The following is a 16,437-nucleotide window of genomic DNA, read 5'->3' as shown; positions in this document are numbered from 1 at the left end:
GACACCTCCTGACATCTAGGCAATGAAATTTTTCTTCTAACGTATTGACTGGATGATCAGCTAATCTATATTCAAAGAAATAACTTCGAGCAGCTATCTGAATCTTTAGTGTGGAAGCCTTAAGATTCCTATCTAGCCCTGCTTCTAAAAAAAAAAAAATCTAGTATCCTTGGTATAACTGGAGATTTAAAAAGGGATCTGTATTCTGATCTAGGAAGGTAGAAAAAAAACAAACAAAATATTCCAAATTTTATTATATGCCTTCCTACTTTTTACCAAGGTAGAACCCACATTGTCCAACAATCCCCTTCCCGACCAGACTTCCCTTTCAAAATCCAGAAGATTTGAATACCAGGACCTCTTGGGCCACTTTGGAGCTATCAGAATAACCGAGGCTTCCTCTATCTCTATTTTCCTCAATACTTGTGGGATGAGGCAAATTGGAGGGAAGGCGTACCCTTGTTCTTAGCTCCAGTCCTGTGCTAACCTGTCCACTGCTGATTGGCTGTCCAAATAATTGAGGGAGGAAAAAAAATAAAAATTCTACCTTCCTGTTCGCTCTTGAGGCGAAAAGGTCCTATGTAGGAAGACTGTACTTCTGGACTATCTGCAAAAATATTTCTTTGTTCAGACACCATTCTCCCTGTTTTATGGAAACTCAACTGAGGAAGTCCGCTATAAAACAAACAAACAAACAAACAAACAAACAAACATTCTCCTTCCCCTTCATATGTACCGCTGAAAGGAAAAGCATTCTTCCTTCTGCTATGCAAAAGATCTCCTGGCATAGATGTAGGAGGGAAGAGACTCTCATTCCTCCTTGACGGTTTATGTAGGCCACCACTGTTGAATTGTCCGAATAAAACCCTATCTTCCTGTTTTTTATTTCCGGAAGAGCCACAGTCAGTGCCATCTCTACTGCTTTTAACTCCTTGAAATTGGAGGATGCTTTATTCGTAATCAGATCCCACCTCCCTTACCAATATTTGTTCTGAGAGTGGGCTCCCTAACCCCAAGGGCTGGCGACTGTGGTAATTATGGTCTGGAAATGTTCATGGAACTACTGCTAATCGATGTTCTGGTACCATCCACCACAAACAGGGAGCATCTTGTCTTAGATGAAATGTGGCATTTTTATCCAAGGAATAAGGGGAGCCGTCCCACAATCTTAGGATGTCTGCTTGAAGACCTCTGGAGTGGATCTGTGAATAAGGTACTGCTGGGATTGCTGATGTCATCTGCCCTAGTACCGCCATTGCTTCCCTGAAAGTACACTGGTAGGACAGGAAGACTGACCATATTTGTTCCATAATCAACTCTCTCCTTTGAGGTGGAATAAAACTTTTTTGTAAACAGGTGTCCAACTGAATCCCCAAAAAACGCAAACTTGAGAAGGAAATCAGATTAGAAAATCTATGATGGATAATCAATTGGAAAAAATCTAAAGTGGAGCAGAGGAATTTCATATCTTTTTCTAGCCCTTCTTTTGACTGAGAGACTATCAAAAAATCGTCCAGATAGGGCACCAGAGTAATTCCTGACTGTCTTAAAGCCGCTAACTCCGCTACCACTTTGGTGAAGACTCTTGGAGCTTGCGCTACACCGAAGGGAAGCACTCTGTATTGGAGATGCAGCAACTTCCCCTGAACCCAGACTGCAGTCCTTAAAATCTTTTGGGAGGAGGAATGGATTGGAAAATGGCAATACGCATCCTCCAGATCCAGGCTTGCCATCCAGCAATCCTGGAAGAGGAGGTACACAGTCGTTTTTATCATCTCGAAATTTCTTGTAGACCAGGGATTTGTTCAGTTTCTTTAGATTTAAAATAATCCTGAATGTTCCATTTGGTTTCTTCACCAAAAATGAAAGGGGAATAGAACCCTTTGCCCCTCTCTGTCTTGGGGACTGGACAGACTACTCCCTTGCCTAAGAGAGAAAAAAAAAATCTCAAATTCTAAAGCTTCCCTATTATTCCGGATTTTTGGGACGAACTGTCTGAGTGGAAAAAAATGTTTGGATAAGAAATGAACTCCAGCCGGAATCCGTTTTCTATTACACATAGGATCCACTTGTTCTAAGAAATGGACCTGCCGGCTGGGAGGAACTGAGACAGTCTTTCTCCCACCTCACTTCTGGCGTCATTGCGGTTTGTCTTTTGGTTTGTTTTCCTGGGTTTTAAACAAAACCCCCGCCAGATCTTTTAGGAAATTTTTCTCTTTCACTTCTATTACTTTTAAAACTGGCCTGGCGTTTACGAAAAAAAAGTTTTCTGGGGAACCGGAAACCCCCTCTTTTTGTTTGAGACTCTCAAGCAAGTGCGGATGCGGTGCGATTTTCACGCACGGTTGCTAGGAGACGATCGGGATGGGGACCCGATCATTATTATTTTACCTTATAACATGGTTATAAGGGAAAATAATAGCATTCATAATACAGAATGCATAGTAAAATAGGGCTGGAGGGGTTAAAAAATAAATAAAAAATAATATAACTCACCTTAATCCACTTGTTCGCGCAGCCCGGCTTCTCTTCTGTCTTCTTTGCTGTGCACAGGAAAAGAACCTTTGATGACGTCACTGCGCTCATCACATGGTCCGTCACATGATCCATAACCATGGTAAAAGATCATGTGATGAGCGCAGTGACGTCGTCAAAAGGTCCTATGCCTCAAAGAAGAAGACAGAAGAGATGACGGCTGCGCGAACAAGTGGATTAAGGGGAGTTAAATTTTTTTTTTTTTTTTTTTTTTAACCCCTCCAGCCCTATTGTACTATGCATTCTGTATAATGAATGGTATTATTTTTCCTTATAACCATGTTATAAGGGAAAATAATACAATCAACACAACACCGAACCCAAACCTGAACTTCTGTGAAGAAGTTCGGGTCTGGGTACCACATTCAGTTTTTTATCACACGCAAAACACATTGCACCCGCGCGATAAAAACGGAACGCAATCGCAGTCAAAACTGTCCTTATCCAGACTTAGGCTTTTTTTTTACGTCCTCCAATTGCATAGTGGTTTTTATGGCTTTTAACAAAGGCTCAGTATCTTCAGGAGGAAATAGCTCTTTCTCCACTGAATCCTCATCTGAAGACATAAAATCAGAAGATAAATCCTGACCTGATTCTATGTCTTTGTCTTCCCCAGAAAGATCAGAATCAGAGTCCATGTTATAGGTACACCTTTATGGTGATTTCAGATGGCCCAGACTGAAGGATTTAAAGGAAGATTTAACTTCAGATTGTACCAAGGCATTAAAGGGCTTCTGTCACTCCACTAAACTCTTTTTTTTTTTTTTGTCTCCTTAAAATCCTTATGCTGCGATTTCTCAATATATAGGGCTATTACTCAGTTTGGTTCAGTAGTTGATATAAAAAAAAAAAAAAAGAGAGAGAGATAGAGAGAACTCCTCAGGTACCTCCTAGGGCAGGAAACCTGAACTTCAGATGCAGCATTTTGGGAGGAAAGTGCTATAGTTCTCCCCCCCCCCCCCCCTTTTTTCTTCCAACTCTTCTTTCTTGGTGGTTGGCACGCCTCCGAAGGTTGGTTTATTATAATCACTGAGGTCTTTCAGGTTTCCTGTCCTGGATGAGAGGTCCTAGTCGCATGGGTGCCATCATGGGCGAGGGGAAACATTTTTTTTTTTTAATACTAACACTAGTAGCATTACCCATTACTATGTGTTTGTTTGTTCGCCGATTGCTGGTGTGTGTAGAGGGGTCAATGATCACTGAAAAAACATTTGTACAAACGTGAAGTCACCAGTTACCTTTCATTTGCCGCCGTAGAGTGTTTAGTTCCGCTATGAGCAACATTTCTTCATGTTTCAATATTTCAAATTGAACATCATATAATTCTAGCTGAGTCTCATAGTACTGCAACTCCAGCCGATCCAAGCATGCAATGACCCCATCAGAGTTACTCAGGTTCTCCATCTGTAAGATCAAGTGAGGGTTGTGACAGAGATTAGTGAAATGACTGCATAGTTAAATGATATTTAGTTGCATGAATACTCTAACAATTAACCTAGGAACAGGGTTACCTAACTACTGTTTGCAGAAGAAAATGTTGGAACATTTTCCTAAAAATTGACCTGGCTGGTTTGCTTAGATTTTGTACAAAAGTGCTCTAGTGCTGGAAACGTTCAATACACAGAGCGCGCTGATGAATCCTGATATACATGAGCTCCCAGCTCTCCCCGGCCGCTGATTTACAGAGGGCATAACTACTGTGAGGGGGGGCACAATGAGGGCATAACTACTATGAGGGGGAACAACTACTGTGAAGAGGCACAATGAGGGCCTAAGCACTGAAGGGGGCGCAATGAAAGGATAACTACTGTGAAGGAGCGCAATGAGGGCATAACTATAATGAGGATGCCACAATGTGGATATAAATGTGAAGGGGAGCAATGAGGGCATAACCACTGTTAGTCAGGCACAATGAGGGCATACGTATTGTGAGGGGGCACAATGTGGGCATAACTACTGTAAAGGGGCACACCTACTGTGAAGGGGCACAATGAAGAAATAATTACCATGGGCGGGCACAATGTGGGCATACTACTGCAAAGGGGCGCAATGACTGCATAACTACTGTGAAGGGGGCACTGTGAAGGGATAACTACGGTGAAGGGTCGCACCGAGAGCATAACTAGTGTAAGGGGCACAATGTTTTAAAGTATAGGGGGGAAGAGGTGCCAGAGAAAGGACAAAAGGACTTGCCCCAGATGCCAAACATCTTAGGCACGCCACTGCATACTTGCATTTATGGCGCGTGGTCTTCCAGCAAAGGTAAAGCAAAACTGAATTACATTATATTAATACAACTTAACCCTGAGAATAGCAGAGGTTTTTCATTCTTGCGTTTTCATTTTTCTTTCCTATATTCCTTCAGCCATAACTTTTTTAATTTTCAGTTCACGTATCCATATGAGGGCTTATTTTTGAGGGACAAGTTGTACTTTCTAATGCCACCATTTAATATGGCATACAATGTAGTGGGAAGCAGTAAAAAATTACAACCCTGTTTCGTTTCAGGGGTTTGGTTCCTACGACGTTCCCTTTGCAGCATAATTGACTTGTGGCCTTCATTCTCTGGGTCAGTACGATTACAACAATACCACATATGTATAGGTTTTTTTTTTTTTAATGTCTAAACTGTGTAAAAATAAATGAAAACTTTTTACATCACCATATTCTGACCCCCATAACTTTTTTTTATAGTTCTATCTACTGAGCTGTGTGTGGGGCTCATTTTGTTTGCGGGACGATCTATACTTTTTATTGATACCATTTTGGAGTGTGTGTGACTTTTTGATCACATTTTATGACATTTTTGGGTAACAGAAGCAATGAAAAAATGGCGAATCTGCCATTTTGACCCTTTCCCCCCCCCCCGTTATGCCATTCTTCGTACTGGAAAAATATTTTTATATTTTAATAGTATGGGCATTTTCAGACTTTGTATATATTTAACAGTTATTTTTTTTTTTACTTTATGGCTTTGTAGCTCGTGTTTGAGGCTACAAAACTAAAAAAAAAATTATTCTCTACCATTGTGTTTATTATACATCCATATTAGTACAGAATTGCCCATTGCTCCACCTGATGGACAAAATAAGAATTGCAGCTTCAATACCCTGGGTCTCTTCAAAGAAACCCAGCGTATTAAAATCAATTACCAACATCCTCAATGGCTGGAGCTTCCGGGTTTTTCACCCTTTAGATGCTGTGATCACACTTGATCACGGCATCTAAAAGGCTTCAATGACCGCGATCGGCATTATTGTCGGTCGCATTCATTAGCGGCGGGAACCTGCCACATTGAATATGGTGTATGAGCTGCAAGCAGCATGTGATAGAGCAGGAGGAGCCGAGCAGATTGATATATAGTTTATGGGAAAAGAGTCAGTAAAACTTGTAATTTATACATTTAAATTCCGGCTCATTCTGGGCTTTGAAGTCACAGAGGTGTCCTATCAGTGATTGACAGGCTTCCCTCTAGGACTGTGTATACAGACATAGCGGTCAATCACTGATAGGACCGCCTCAGTGACTTCACAGCCCAGAATGAGCAGGAATTTAAATGTATAAATTACAAGCTATACTGAATCATTTCCCATAAACTATATATCAATCTGCTCAGCTCTTCCTGTTCTATAACAGGCTGTCTGCAGTTCAAACACCATGTTCAATCTGACATGTTCCCTTCAGGTCTGCTCTGTGTTTTCCCTTTGATGAAAGACAACACACCACAAATGAAAGGATGTTGTTGCAAAAAAGAAAAAAAAAAATATATATTTTTTTTTTTAACTAATGTGTTTTTTTGGCTGCATTCAAAACACAGCACAGCCATGACATGTGCGAGCACCCTTACTAGTTTATGCTGCCCTTCGTTAGGACACCATAAAACTGATGACCCTTTATGTATTTTGAAGGATAATTACATGTGAGAAAACATTAGGCATATGTTTAGTACAGGCAGATATTAGTTATATTGCTGCTACACATTACAAAATAACCCTTAGATCTGCCTACAATACCAATACTGTTACAGTACAAAAATTTCATTTTATCTTAAAGTATAATCGATTGAGAATAGTGTTGTCAGTGAAGGTACAATAGTAGATGTAAAATAGTTGAAAATAAAATACATATGTAAGCTTTGGCTGTTTCATTCATGAGGAATCAAAATAATGTTTTAGGAGACAGACATGGCAGTTAACTCTTTAGGTGCCACTGTATATAGAAACATAGAATGTGTCGGCAGATAAGAACCATTTGGCCCATCTAGTCTGCCCAATATACTGAATACTATGGATAGCCCCTGGCCCTATCTTATATGAAGGATGGCCTTATGCCTATCCCATGCATGCTTAAACCCCTTCACTGTATTTGCAGCTACCACTTCTGCAGGAAGGCTATTCCATGCATCCACTACTCTCTCAGTAAAGTAATACTTCCTTATATTACTTTTAAACCTTTGCCCCTCTAATTTAAAACTGTGTCCTCTTGTGGTAGTTTTTCTTCTTTTAAATATGCTCTCCTCCTTTACCGAGTTGATTCCCTTTATGTATTTAAAAGTTTCTATCATATCCCCTCTGTCTCTTCTTTCTTCCAAGCTATACATATTAAGGTCCTTTAACCTTTCCTGGTAAGTTTTATCCTGCAATCCATGTACTAGTTTAGTAGCTCTTCTCTGAACTCTCTCTAGAGTATCTATATCCTTCTGGAGATATGGCCTCCAGTACTGCGCACAATACTCCAAGTGAGGTCTCACCAGTGTTCTGTACAGCGGCATAAGCACTTCACTCTTTCTACTGCTTATACCTCTCCCTATACATCCAAGCATTCTGCTGGCATTTCGTGCTGCTCTATTACATTGTCTTCCCACCTTTAAGTCTTCTGAAATAATTACTCCTAAATCCCTTTCCTCAGATACTGAGGTCAGGACTGTGTCAAATATTCTATATTCTGCCCTTGGGTTTTTACGCCCCAGGTGCATTATCTTGCACTTATCCACATTAAATTTCAGTTTCCAGAGTTCTGACCATTCTTCTAGTTTTGCTAAATCCTTTTCCATTTGGCGTTTCCCTCCAGGAACATCAACCCTGTTACATATCTTTGTGTCATCAGCAAAAAGACAAACCTTACCATCGAGGCCTTTTGCAATATCACTTATGAAGATATTAAACAAAATCGGTCCCAGTACAGATCCCTGTGGAACCCCACTGGTAACATGACCTTGTTTTGAATATTCTCCATTGACTACAACCCTCTGTTGTCTGTCACTCAGCCACTGCCTAATCCACTCAACAATATGGGAGTCCATATCTCCTGTACTAGCAATTTTCTAGTAGGGACGGGAAAATAACCCTTGAATATTTGGCAAAATGAGTAACAGAAAAAAAAAAAAAAAAGTTACAACCTACAAAAATAAAATTTTTAAAAGATCTTACACTTTGCTTGATAGCTGCCCTCTTCTGATTCAGGCACATCTCCTTCGATCGCATATGCTGAAGACTTTCCTTTGCCAACATAGACTTGATCCTCTCCAATCTAGGCACTGCTGAGGCCCATGTGGCTTGTCCAAATCTCCTTCCATCCAGCTCCATCTGTTTTTGCATTGCTGTTATAAAGATACATATAGTCATCACTGGAACACAAGAGCCTCAAAACAGTTTGACCGTTGGTCTCCTAGAGGGGTATGTCCGTCTTGTAGATTAATGGAAAAACCACAGGATGCAGTCCCGCCTCTCAGGAAAGTCAGCCCCATCCATAGATTCAAGGATGGCGTTTCCCATTGAAACAAAGGTGGCCAAATAGCTCTCTCCATTAATGTCTACAGGAATTACCTATAGAGCCAAACATGAAACCCTCAGCCAGTTCTGTAACTCTGTGGACTTCAATGGAAAGAGCTTCAATGTCAGTCAATTAATCGGCAAAGAAGGGAGACCCCAATTTCCCTGATAGGTCAGGGTCCCAGACATGAGACCTGTCCCTATTAGGCTTTTGTGGCATATCTGGTTATTCCTATTATAAGAAAAAAAAATAAAAAATAGGCACAATTGTATTTGGCAGAGAGAAAAGTAAGCCAACACAAGAATGACACATGGCACAGCAGTTATTGCTTATTAGTGCCCACCAAACAAGAGGAATGATGGTCCTGCACGTGACGGTATCATGGAGATGTACAGAGCGGCTATCCAGCACACACTGTACTGTACCTCTGTATGCCTTTGATTTCATTTTTTTCTGTTGATTCACTAAAAAATTGTGCCATGTTCCATCAGATGCCGTTGTATAGACAGTACATGATGGAGGATTTATCACGCCCTGCATTCCAGGATTCTGGCTACCTCGGAAAATAGGATTTTGTGACATTTTGGGTTTATGTGCACAAGAACTTTGCAACATTTTGCATTTTTACACCACTCAATCCAGTTTTGAAGAATGGAAGAGAAAGTAGAGTTGTTAGGCTGCTCAGCTGATCTAAGCCAGATGTATCGATTGCGACTTTTTAGAAAGTTGCAAAACATGTCGGAGGGGAGGCACGGCACAGAAAATTATGAAGCATCTCAAGACTTCAAGATGCACCACATTTATCAAACACTTTGCAAGATTTGATAAATCTGGGGCAAATTATGGCCACGCAAAACTCATGATACATCCCCCGTAATGCTTCCAAAGTAAGAGGCAACAGAAGTTAGTGTGATCACACAACACTCTCAAAATCCGCAATAGTTCACGTGGAGCACATCTATAATAGGCTGCATTTTAGGGAAGAGATACACATATTTCCATCACATCTGATGAGCTTACAAACTAAATAGTCAAACTTTTGTTGGAAGAAATTCTTCTGAAATACTTTGTTCTTTACATAGTTGAATGTGCTGACAACAAAATCACACAAAAAAAAAAAAAAAAAAAATGGAAATCAAATTTTTCAACCCATGGAGGTCTGGATTTGGAGTCAAAATTAAAGTGGAAAAACACACTACAGGCTGATCCAACTTTGATGTAATGTCCTTAAAACAAGTCAAAATGAGGCTCAGTAGTGTGTGTGGCCTCCACGTGCCTGTATGACCTCCCTACAACGCCTGTGCATGCTCCTGATGAGGTGGCGGACGGTCTCCTGAAGGATCTCCTCCCAGACCTGGACTAAGGCATCTGCCAACTCCTGGACAGTCTGTGGTGCAACGTGAAGTTGGTGGATAGAGCGAGACATGATGTCCCAGATGTGCTCAATTGGATTCAGGTCTGGAGAACGGGCGGGCCAGTCCATAGCATCAATGCCTTCGTCTTGCAGGAACTGCTGACACACTCCAGCCACATGAGGTCTAGCATTGTCTTGCATTAGGAGGAACCCAGGGCCAACCGCACTAGCATATGGTCTCACAAGGGGTCTGAGGATCTCATCTCTGTACCTAATGGCAGTCAGGCTACCTCTGGCGAGCACATGGAGGGCTGTGCGGCCCTCCAAAGAAATGCCACCCCACACCATTACTGACCCAATGCCAAACCGGTCATGCTGGAGGATGTTGCAGGCTGCAGAACGTTCTCCACGGCGTCTCCAGACTCTGTCACGTCTGTCACATGTGCTCAGTGTGAACCTGCTTTCATCTGTGAAGTGCACAGGGCGCCAGTGGCGAATTTGCTAATCTTGGTGTTCTCTGGCAAATGCCAAACGTCCTGCACGGTGTTGGGCTGTAAGCACAACCCCCACCTGTGGACGTCGGGCCCTCATATCACCCACATGGAGTCTGTTTCTGACCGTTTGAGCAGACACATGCACATTTGCGGCCTGCTGGAGGTCATTTTGCAGGGCTCTGGCAGTGCTCCTCCTGTTCCTCCTTGCACAAAAAGCGGAGGTAGCGGTCCTGCTGCTGGGTTGTTGCCCTCCTACGGCCTCCTCCACGTCTCCTGATGTACTGGCCTGTCTCCTGGTAGCGCCTCCATGCTCTGGACACTACGCTGACAGACACAGCAAACCTTCTTGCCACAGCTCGCATTGATGTGCCATCCTGGATAAGCTGCACTACCTGAGCCACTTGTGTGGGTTGTAGACTCCGTCTCATGCTACCACTAGAGTGAAAGCACCGCCAGCATTCAAAAGTGACCAAAACATCAGCCAGGAAGCATAGGAACTGAGAAGTTGTCTGGGGTCACCACCTGCAGAACCACTCCTTTATTGGGGGTGTCTTGCTAATTGCCTATAATTTCCACCTGTTGTCTATCCCATTTGCACAACAGCATGTGAAACTGATTGTCACTCAGTGTTGCTTCCTAAGTGGACAGTTTGATTTCACAGAAGTGGGATTGACTTGGAGTTACATTGTGTTGTTTAAGTGTTCCCTTTATTTTTTTGAGCAGTGTAGAATATTCCCCAGATTTAACCCTGTTCATTGCTGAAAGTGAAATCTGAGTCCAAAATGTAGAAGAAATACAGACAATACAACACATACAGAGCATGCTGCAGATTTAATAACTGACAATACAGGAAGATTTTTTTACTTCCAACTTCCACAGCAATTAGGGCACTTAACATACTACGGTTTCTCCCTAGCTGTTTTTCGCTTGGAAATACATAAATTTCATGTTTTTTATATTTTTTTCCCCTACTATCTTTTTCAAACGCTAAGGAATAGCATAAAAAAAAAAAAAAAAAAAAAAAACACACACTACACTGAGAGTATGCTGCAATTTAAAGTAATGCCAAGGGAGCAAAAAAAAATATAAATAATAATAATATATATATATATATATATATATAATATATAATAATTTATGGAAATGGGCTTGAAAACACCATAACAAAAAAAACTGTTTGCAGGGCGTTTTATAATTTCCTATTGGCCATGGCAGGCTTTGCTTTAAAAAATAAAAAAATTCTACATTTTAGGAAAAAAGGCATTGTGTAAAACCACCATTACATTACATCTGTTGTGTGCTCCTCAAAACAGTAAGTGCTCCAAGCCACTCTGTACACATGCCATCACATTAAAGGGGTTTTCTCACAAACACATACCCTATCCACAGAAAAGGGGTAAAGGTGTGTGATCGGCGGGGGTCTGATGACTAGAGCCCCCACCAATAACAAGGACAGGTCTTCCCCCTGTTTGAAATGTGTGGTGGGCATCTATATCTGCTACCACTCCGTTCAACTTTATGGGACTACCAGAGATAGCCGAGCCCTGCACTCGTCCCATTCTTGTATTTAGACACCTCCAGCATGCGGATAGGGAATAAGTATTGTTCATTAGAAGCCCACTACAGTTCTCCTACCAGCCAGTGCTTTTGAAGTCTCCTTGAAATAATTCACAGTTATATTCTGTATGGAGCGCTCTGCCTCTTCTGCCGTTGTGTTCCATTTATCAGCCTCCTTCTGCAAAGCCTCTATGCGTTTTGGGCCTAAATCATCTACTTCCAATGATTTCTGTGTACAGAAAAAAATAAAAGAAATCATGATGTATTTATTACAAGATGTATTACATTATCCAGGAAAATGCAATGTAACCAAAAGGCAGCATGTAATAGAGCAGAATAACAATCTATACATGTAAATTCCTGCCCGTTCTGAACTTTAAAGTCACGGAGGCGGTCCTATCAGTTATTGACAGCTCTCTCTGTATACACAGTCATAGAGGGCAGGCTGTCAATCACTGATAAGACCGCCTCCGTGACTTCAAAGCCCGGAATTAAACAGGAATTTACATGCATAAAAAAAAAAAATATGTTTTGCAGATTCCTACTTAAAACTATACATCAATCTGCTCAGCTCCTCCTGCTCTATAACATATTGAATGTGAAAGATTCCCTTTAAAGTGCTTTTCTAGTCTTTTTATATTGATGGCCTATACCCCACTTCCCCAAAGATCAGCTGTTCTGCAGAAGCTACGACAGCGGAATTACACAGCTCCGTCCATTATGGAGTGGATGATGGGGGTTACTGCAGTAACCGCGCTGTGTAGTTCTGGCGCTGTAGCTAATGCAGAACTAGAGGGGGGTGCAGGATGTCAGCCCCCATCAGGAGAATGAGGTCCTATGGATGCCGATTATGTTCCCCATTTACATACAGCGATTATCCCCATCTCCAATTTCAGATCAGACTGTAAATGGAGATGCAAGGGGCAACGTACGTTAAATGAAAATCACACTCCTCAATTTCCCTCCGTCTCCATCCGTCTTGGAGACCACGTCACTAAGATGATGGGATTATTTTCTGGGATAAGAGTGAATATGTAGACTGTGGATGTGAAATTCATTAAGCTCCGGCTGCACTTGGACTGATACAATTGCGGGTATAAATCACTTTGACTAGAATTGGTTCAGAGCACGCTGTAAACAAAGCCCAGAGGATTTCCATTAGACAGAGCAGATCAGAAGTCATTCCCTACCAGGATTTCCAGCTTGTACAATATTGCCAGCTCTCGCATGTCCCTGAAAGGCTGCAGCAAGTAGAGGTGGAACTGGGTTGCCACGGTAACCAACTCTGTGAAGGCTTCATCTTCTTCCACATAAACTTTCAGTAAAGACATCATTTTATCTGCATTTTTGTGCTGATGAAGGATCTAAAAAAATAAAATAAAATATAAATAATACATTAGTACAAAGATCGACAGCTTGGATGTCATAAGCCTAGGGCCCCACAGCGTGCCTATGGGAGAGAACATGCTCAGAATATTTAGATGGATTCTACAGTGAAGTTGTGTGTGAACCACAGGTTACAATAGTGTTCAATTGTCCTTCCCGGATATTGCATCTACAAATCACATTCATCTAAAACCACCCCGGATTATACTGACTACAGCCACGTGATTGGCAAAGGGATCCAACACATGCGGCAGAGGATTCCGGCAGGCAGTTCAGTCGCAATCCAGACGCAAACTGATGGCATTTGTCCGTCTGACAAATGCATTGGAATACCGGATCCGTCTCTCCGGTGTCATCCGGAAAAACGGATCCTGTATTATAATTTTTTTTGCATTTTTAAAAAAGGTGTGCACATGCGCAGACAGGAAAGCTGGATTCGTTTTGCCGGAACTAATACACTTCAATGTAAGTTAATGCCGGATCCGGCAAATGTTCAGTATTTTTGGCCGGAGAGAAAACGCCAGCATGCTGCAGTATTTTCTCCGTCCAAAAAACGTAAGAGGGACTGAACTGATGCATCGTGAACGGATTGCTCTCCATTCAGAATGCATTAGGATAAAGCTGATCAGTTCTTTTCCGGTATTGAGCTCCTGTGATGGAACTCAATACTGTAAAAGAATAACGCAAGTGTGAAAGTACCCTAAACAGTTTACTGGTAAAATGCCAGTGAAGTAGAGCATCATACTGGTCTCACATCCGAGCAAATCAATGGGTACTGTGCCGTCTAGTCATGCCTCTGTGCCCTACATGAGACGCTCTCCACCTGTGCCGCCCCCACCTAAAAATATATAGAAATGTGGCCTCATCATTGTAGTGACCCAAATAATAAAATTATGTTATTTTTACCACACTGTGAATAAACTCCACAAAATAACGTTAAAATGGCTGTTTTTTGGTTCCTAAAAAACGTACAACTAATCCTGCAAAAGAAAAAAAGAAAAAAAAAAAAATGTAAAAGTTATGACCGCTAGAACACGAAGGGGGGAAATATTATTGGATCTTGAGGGTAAAATTAATTAGGTCACTAATGGGTTAAAAATGCAATAGTGTCCCCTGAGTTGTGATTTACTGCAGAAGCCCATTAGGGCTCACTATGCAGTACATGTCCGGGTTCAGCTGTGAACCCGGGTACAGTAAACAGGATGAATTTTGACGCAGTGTGACTGATTTTGCTGCAGCTTTCATCTTCAACACGGCGAAGGGCGACAACCACAGTGGAAATTTAAAATACGCCCCACAGCCCAATTTATGCTGCAGTTTTTTTTCACAGTGTGAGGCTACATGCACACAACCGTATGTGTTTTGCGGTCCACAAATAAAAAAACGGATGACATTTGTATGTTTTTTTGCGGTTCCATTGTAACAATACCTAAAACGGACAACAATAGGACATTCATTTTTTTTTGCGGGGCTACGGAACGGACATACTGATGTGGACAGAACACTGTGTGCTGTCTGCATTTTTTGCGGACCCATTGAAATGAATGGGTCCGCATTCTATCCGCAAAAAAGAATGGAATGGACACGGAAACAAACAACGTTCGTGTGCATGTAGCCCGAGGAAAAGATTCTTTCAATCTCATCCGCTTTGCTGGCACTACAAACACTGCATATATGTCCCATACTGCCGTACCTAAGGGGCCATGCACGTAGCAGAATTTGCCTGCGGAATTTTGGCACAGACACCACGGCAAGACCCCGCCTGAAGCTTCAACTGGATTCTGGCGCATCAAAAAACACAGTAAAAAACACACATAAATGAGCACTATTTATCACGGTTTTTGGTGTGGATTTTATGTTTATTTTAACAAATCTACGGGGAACTCCATTTCTGCATAAGGCCTCATGCACACATGTATTTTTGGTCCGCAATACGGGCCCATTTACTTCAGAGGGGCCGCAAAAGATGCGGACAGCACTCCTGATGGATTGATTTTCCGTTTTTTATGCCCTGGCATATTCCCATAACTTCACATAACTGTATGAGGACTTGTGTTTTGCGGGACAAGTTGTACAGACTAATGGCGTCATTTAATGTTGCATAGTACGTAGTGGGACACTGGAATAAAAATTCCAAATGTGGTGCAATTGAAAAAAAAAAATATAAAATGCAATTCCACCAGTTTTATTGGTTTTGTTTTTACGGCGCTCACTATGCGGTAAAACTAACCTGTTCTCTTCATTCTTAATGCGATACCAGTTTTAGAGGGTTTTTTTTGTGTTTCAATACAGAATTAAAAAAAATAATAATAATAAATTGATGGGGAAAAAAAAAAAAAACGGTGAATTGGCCATATTGAATTTTTAGTTTTCCGTTACAGCAGGGATGCCCAAAATGCAACCCTCCAGCTGTTGCAAAACTACAACTCCCAGCATGCCTGGACAGCTATTAGGGCATGCTGGGAGCTGAAGTTTTGCAACAGCTGGAGGGTGGCAGGTTGAGCATCCCTGCGTTACACCATTCACCATATGGGATAAATACATTTATATTTTAATAGTAGGGGCGTTTTAAACACGGTAATGCCTATGTATATTTTTATTATGATTCTGGGGAAAGGGGGGCGATTTGAATTTTTTATGTCCCCTACTATTAGAATTTTATACATTACCATATACAAAAGATCAGTATAGTCCAATACACTGCTGCCACCTGCAGGTCTGAATTGGAATATACCAGCAATAGAGCTAGAAGCCTGGTACAGGCTCTGGCTCATTACTGCAGTGGAATGCCTTCCACAATCTCACTCTGGGGGGAGGCATTGCTACCCAGAAGCATGCGATTTGTTTTTTTTTTTGCCTTTCAGATGCTGTGGGTCACATTTGACCACAGCATCTGAGGGATTAAATGTCCGTGATCGGCATTACCGACGATTACGGACATTAGCCCTGGGTGTCTGCTGTGTGGAACAGCAGGCACCTGGCACCTATGACGCTTGCTCTGCTCCAGAGCGGGCACCATCTTTAAAGACCCGACATGTGACGCACTATTATATCACATGTAGGGAAAGGGTTAAAATCAACACAGCAGGCCAACTTCCGCAAGTAAAAAATAAGCATAAGTCTACATGAGAGTTCACTTTGATGGGATTGTATTACGCTGTGGTTTTTCTGCACAAACACACAATCTTCATCAGGTATGACTTCACTCATCTAAGCGAGGTTGTTCTGCAGCACGTGCTGGCGTTTCCGCAAGCTCCGTTCACATAAATGGGCCAACCACAGAAATTTCTGCAACAGATATGCCTCATGTGAATATACGCTAAAATGTTTACCCTGCTG

General features: G+C 41.7%; 1 protein-coding gene across 2 annotated transcripts in view; it reads right to left on the bottom strand.

Moving 5' to 3' along the window:
- Nucleotides 1–16,437, bottom strand: part of WHAMM (WASP homolog associated with actin, golgi membranes and microtubules) — a 35,646-nt gene that overhangs the window by 9,002 nt on the left and 10,207 nt on the right. For both annotated transcript variants that reach the window (XM_040414051.1, XM_040414052.1), the window contains exons 2-5: nucleotides 12,903–13,076; nucleotides 11,791–11,941; nucleotides 7,965–8,134; nucleotides 3,774–3,939 (exon numbers count right to left, since the gene is read on the bottom strand). In XM_040414051.1, the coding sequence (XP_040269985.1) occupies nucleotides 3,774–3,939; nucleotides 7,965–8,134; nucleotides 11,791–11,941; nucleotides 12,903–13,076 (661 nt within the window). The remainder of the gene's footprint in view (nucleotides 1–3,773; nucleotides 3,940–7,964; nucleotides 8,135–11,790; nucleotides 11,942–12,902; nucleotides 13,077–16,437) is intronic.

This window comes from Bufo bufo, chromosome 1, assembly GCF_905171765.1.
Source record: "Bufo bufo chromosome 1, aBufBuf1.1, whole genome shotgun sequence".
NCBI classification, from domain to species: Eukaryota; Metazoa; Chordata; class Amphibia; order Anura; family Bufonidae; genus Bufo; species Bufo bufo.
The sequence above is the reverse complement of the archived record's forward strand: the minus strand, read 5'-3'. Positions and strand labels throughout refer to the sequence as shown.